Here is a 4,872-nt window from a genome sequence, read left to right as displayed (position 1 = left end):
AACAAGGATTAAGAACAACCATGTTGAGGAAGGGGCAGAGGAATCCATCACAAAGTGATCTGAAGAAACTTCAGATAGTCTCTGTTTCAAGGTTAGATGGCATTAATCTGAAATTCTCTTTGTCAGGCTGGGGAGAAAAAAAAAAAAGCATTTAAAAAAAAACAACACAAACCCAACCAACTCTGAATCCATCCTCAGTGCAATTAGATACAACCTTTAATCTGTCAGTGTTGTGAAATCATACAGGTTGCATGAATACTAATAAGCATTTGATATTTGTACAAGCTTTCTTAGGATGAATAATTAAATTGACTTTATCCATTAAACCTTCCCTCTTAAGCTTTAAATACGTGGCTGCGTTTTAATGGCTGGGGCCATCTCATCTCCCACACGAGGGGGCTTAGTTAGACATTTTAGTACAGCCTGGAAGAGCCGCAGCACTGGCAGCACATTTGGGCTGAAATCTCCATGTCTTTTATTTTTTTTAAGCAGCTCAACATGTCTACCTGCTGCAATCCTCCTGGGACCCTCAAACTCATGGCACGTGGGTGCTCAATCCTCTTCCAGCAAAATGGTGTTCATGTAGGCAGCCCCGCTCCTCCCACGGTGGGTTTTAGCCCTTTCAGTGAGGCCAGCCCCAGTGCCAGCTCTCTGCTGAGGCAGGGAGGGGGCAGAGGGATGTCTGGTGGCACAGACAAGCTCCCTGGTTCAACGCTGATAAGTCCAGGAGGTTTTTCGTACCCAGTTCTGGGGCTGTGACCAGGCTGGGCTGCTCCTCGTGCTGGGACCCTTGTGTGCGCTCACTCGTAGCTCAGGGCTGGGGGGGGTTTCCAGCTGTGGCCATTGGACTATCCGGTGAAAAAAAAAAAATTTAAAATCTGTTAGTGGGGAAAAAGAGAAAATGCCAGCAATCCTCATTATGTCACACCACAGGGAAGGAACCAGATTAATTATTTGAATATTTGATTGAAATCCCCGGGAGTGGCTGATTTTTGCCACACTCGGAGGCACAGGCTGCCCAAGGCCCATGGCAACATCTCCAGGGTTTGTGGCAGATGCAGGAGCAGAGAGCAGCTCTCCCACCCAAGTCACCCCCCCGAAAACACAGCCACCCCCGGGGTGCAGAGCCCACACGCAGGAAGGGGCTCGTTCCCCTCCCTAGAGCCTGGTTATTGCTCTTATTCCTTATGCCCTCATCAAATCCCATGGCACCGCTGGGAACCAACTTCTCCAGCCCTCCTCACCCTCTCCCCCTTCCTGCCTGCATGTTCATTTATTCTGACTGGCTCAGACCAAGGCACTAATTAATTTTCCTCATTACAAAAAAAAAAATCTCACAAATGGTAACAAGTTCCAATACAAATTAATTCTTCATAGAAGACTGGACATTTCACAGCTCGTTGGCAGCAACACCTCCTGTACCCAGAGGTGCTCTGCCTGGCACAGGGCTGGTGGCCACACGGGCAAGGGGGTGTCAGAGCTGGACCCCAACCTGCTAAACTACCCAGTGTACAGAGAGGGAGCAGAATACTGAATATTGAACTGTCTGCTTTGGCTTTTTGCCTTGCTTTTCTGCTCCTGGGGGGGTATTGGTAAAACATACTTGGGCTGAGGATGGGGTGAGCCTCCTTGGGTTCACACCTGGCCCGGGGTTATAAAACACAGTGTGTCCCCTCCCCACCTTGGCACCACCCCTCCCCGCTGCACCCAGGGTGACAGGGACCCTCCTGGCACAGCCAGGACCCCCCAGGCCTCATTTCCCAGCTGGCTCGCAGCGTTCAGACACGTTAACGCAAAAATTCGCCCCACCTGCCTTCTCCCAATTACCTTCCCACCAGAAAAAATCTCCAAGTAAATATATTCAGCAAGAATTACAGCAAGAATATCCTCCTCTGGTATGTCGTTTGATGTTATGAGACTATCCTCCTTCCACGCTGTTTGATTTGAGCAGCAGGTGGGCAGAGCTCTGCGAACAGAAGTAACCGGCTCTTAAGACAAAGGGCAGGGAAGCTCTCGGCAGCCTCCTCGCAGAGAGAAAATGCAGGCAAGGATGACTCAGGCTGGCAATGTTGTGCAAACAGTCTAAAAATAAAATGGGTTTATTGCAGATTAATGGCACCATAAAATGTATTTTACTGGCCATTTAGCAGGTGTTGATCGTAAATATTTGGGATTAAAAATAAACTTTTGCACCGTGCCACTGTATTGTCATTTCTGTCTCACCTACCTTCCCCGAGCACCTGCTGGAAGCAGCAAATCAGCCCCAGGGTTGGTTTAATCATACTTGAAAAGGTAATGATGACAAAGTACCTGCTTTCTGGGTAACTCCCTGCGGCACAGGACTTCAAAGTGCTTTCTCTCCCAGGCAGCAGCGAGCAACAGTGCCAAGACGTGCCCCTTGCATCAAGGGCTCTTCTGCTCTTGCAATTACGCCCAGAGACAGGGTGATGGGCAACAGGTATGGTCTGAAATACCCAGCACCAGCTTTACCACCCTCTGTCACTGCCTGACAGCTCATCTCAGGACAAGTTGAGCCTCCAACCACTCCCCCGACTCCGAGGGCCAGCTCAGCCCTCACCCACACAAGCGTGGAGTCAATCCCTACTGAGCACCACAGCACTCCGGCCTCCCCGGGAGCCCATCGGCCCTGGAGCGAGGCAGCCTGAGTGGCTCTAGGGGTCAGGTCAAGGTACATCGGCTTGATTCAGAAGCTCTTAAGTGACAGAGCTCCAAGCAATTGGGATTTTTCCAACACCTGGCTCTTTCTGGAAATGAAGAAAACATCATTTCTGTAGCTGTTTAACACAACTCGTGCAGGGAGGTCAGTGCTAAAGGGACTAGAAGTTGTTCTTCTGGAGCCAGGACCCAACATGGGCACAGCGTCTGCAAGAGGTGACAAGTCAGGGAGCAGCAAGCAAACGCGCTTCCTCCTGTGGCTGCGGCCCCGAACGCCCCTGGGAGGCTTCCCGTTAGTCCCTTCACACCTCACAGGATCAGGGCGAGGCCAAGAGAAGAGGTAAATGTTTTGCGTGGCCAAGAGAAATAGCAACATCATTAAATAGTGCCCACAGAATTGCCGTGATCCACAAATTTTCATTACGCTTGGAAATCAAACTCTCTGATGCATCATTAATTAAGTTTTCCAGCAGTGTAAAAACGTTTCCTTGCTTGGGATTTCATTCTACTCACAAAGATTAAAAATGCAACTAATTAGAACAAGACTGGCATGCAAGGGAGGAAAGAAAAAAAAAAAAGGTCTAATTATGACTGGGAGGGGACAGAGTCCTTCTTCCACAAGCAGGTACAGATGACTCATAGCTGCTGAATAGCTGTGCTGCCTTCTCTCTGCCATGGGGAAGGTCTCCCAGTGCTGATATTAACTCCTCCAGCAGCTGTATATCACTTGCCAGGCAAGAAAAACATCCTTAAATTGGCTCTTAGCTAGGTCTGAGGTAGCTGGTAGCCAAGTGTAGTGTTAATTAAAACAGCCTTGCTAGCTACATCAGACAGCTGGTCAAGAACTGCTTTATTTCCCCCCCTGATAATTTTCAAATAAATTATTTTTTCTGAAGCATTTCTGAGGGGCAGGGGAGAAAAGGGATAACATTTCAGCCATCCCCTCCCATCCCTCCTGCTTTTCTCCCATTCTTGGCCAGATTTGCTCGCTGAATGTTAAAAAAAAAAAACAAAAAAACCCCTCAGATAAAACCTGGAAAATTGAGTTGAAATAGCTGTTGAGAGAATAAGTCTGCTGGAATATGGAAAGTATTTTTTAGCATGACATGTAATGGTAGTCTACTTTCAGCCCAAGACAAGCCACACCAGCCCTTTCAACAGAAGTGGTACCTTGGGGTGTTAAGGAAAGACACCCGCAGTGAGCAGCCCACTGTGTGGCACTGCAGAGAGCCAAAGCTGCAGAGCCATCTCCACCAGCTCTGCCAAAAGGGAGACATAAAGGAGCTCAGGAGGACTGAGGCGTTGTCCCAGCCCCGCGAGTCTGCATCTCTGTGCAGCCCATGTGTGAAAGGTCTCCGACTCGTCACAACCACAGCACAGGAAACCTAAACCCGCACCGAGCCAGGGCTTCCTTCATTCCTCCTATCCTTCCCCAGAGGGTCTGGTGGCAGTCAAATGCCCCCTGGATCGTTCTCAACGAGGGGAGCACTGTCAGGACGCAGAAAGGAGGCGAAGGGATGAAGCGCAGCAGATGGTGGCCGAGCCTCCGTGCGTGTGGGCAGCCTCCGTGGGGAAACACTAAGACCTGGTCAGCAGATTTCAGCGGTTTCAGCTCTGCAGAGCCTCAGCACACTCATCTGCCTTGTTTACCCATGAAATTCACTCCCTTCTTTTAATTAGAGCAGGCTAATTAAACCAGCACAACCCCATTTCCTCCCCCTCCCACAGTATGTGCAGCCACGTCCCGACGGCGATGTTACCCAGGCACGGCTTTGCTCCTGTGAGGCCGGGGGAATAATCCCCTTGCTGCGGGACGCTGACAACCCCACCGGCCTCTCGCCCTCCCCACATCAGCGTGGCTAGCGAGGGAAACCCTCCGTACGCTACAAAAAGCACCATTCCCCACCGATCCCGAATGCGCTTCCTCCCCGGGAAACACCTCGTGGCTCTGGGAGAGGACGAAGCCGCTTCGGCCGGGCCGGCAGCAACATCTAGTGGCCACGTCCTCGGCGCCTGCTGCTGAGGGGAGGGCCCAGTCGCCTGGCTGGGCTTTAAAAAGAGCTCACTGGGGTTGACGCTGGCTAATCTTAAGAAAAAAATAAATCTAGAAAGTTGAAAATATCAGCCCCGGCCCCTGAGGCCTGGTGGGGCAGCCATGGGGTGAGGGGGCCGGCGGGGCACGGCCCGCACCGGGCG

General features: G+C 50.8%; 1 protein-coding gene and 1 long non-coding RNA gene across 2 annotated transcripts in view; one reads left to right on the top strand and one right to left on the bottom strand.

Annotated features, from left to right (window-relative positions):
* Positions 1-303: 303 nt before the first annotated feature.
* On the bottom strand, positions 304-2,396 carry LOC113485576. The gene is made up of 3 exons (XR_003399452.1): positions 2,311-2,396; positions 1,828-1,966; positions 304-848 (listed from the first exon to the last, which is right to left on the bottom strand). It is a non-coding gene; the product is annotated as an uncharacterized LOC113485576 (long non-coding RNA).
* Positions 2,397-4,429: 2,033 nt separating this feature from the next.
* B9D1 (B9 domain containing 1) overlaps positions 4,430-4,872 on the top strand; it is a 4,093-nt gene continuing 3,650 nt past the window's right edge. Inside the window, exon 1 of the mRNA XM_026859194.1 lies at positions 4,430-4,456. Within this exon, the coding sequence (XP_026714995.1) occupies positions 4,430-4,456 (27 nt within the window). The remainder of the gene's footprint in view (positions 4,457-4,872) is intronic.

Source organism: Athene cunicularia (genome assembly GCF_003259725.1).
Source record: "Athene cunicularia isolate RWA chromosome 14 unlocalized genomic scaffold, athCun1 chr14_part1, whole genome shotgun sequence".
NCBI classification, from domain to species: Eukaryota; Metazoa; Chordata; class Aves; order Strigiformes; family Strigidae; genus Athene; species Athene cunicularia.
The sequence above is the reverse complement of the archived record's forward strand: the minus strand, read 5'-3'. Positions and strand labels throughout refer to the sequence as shown.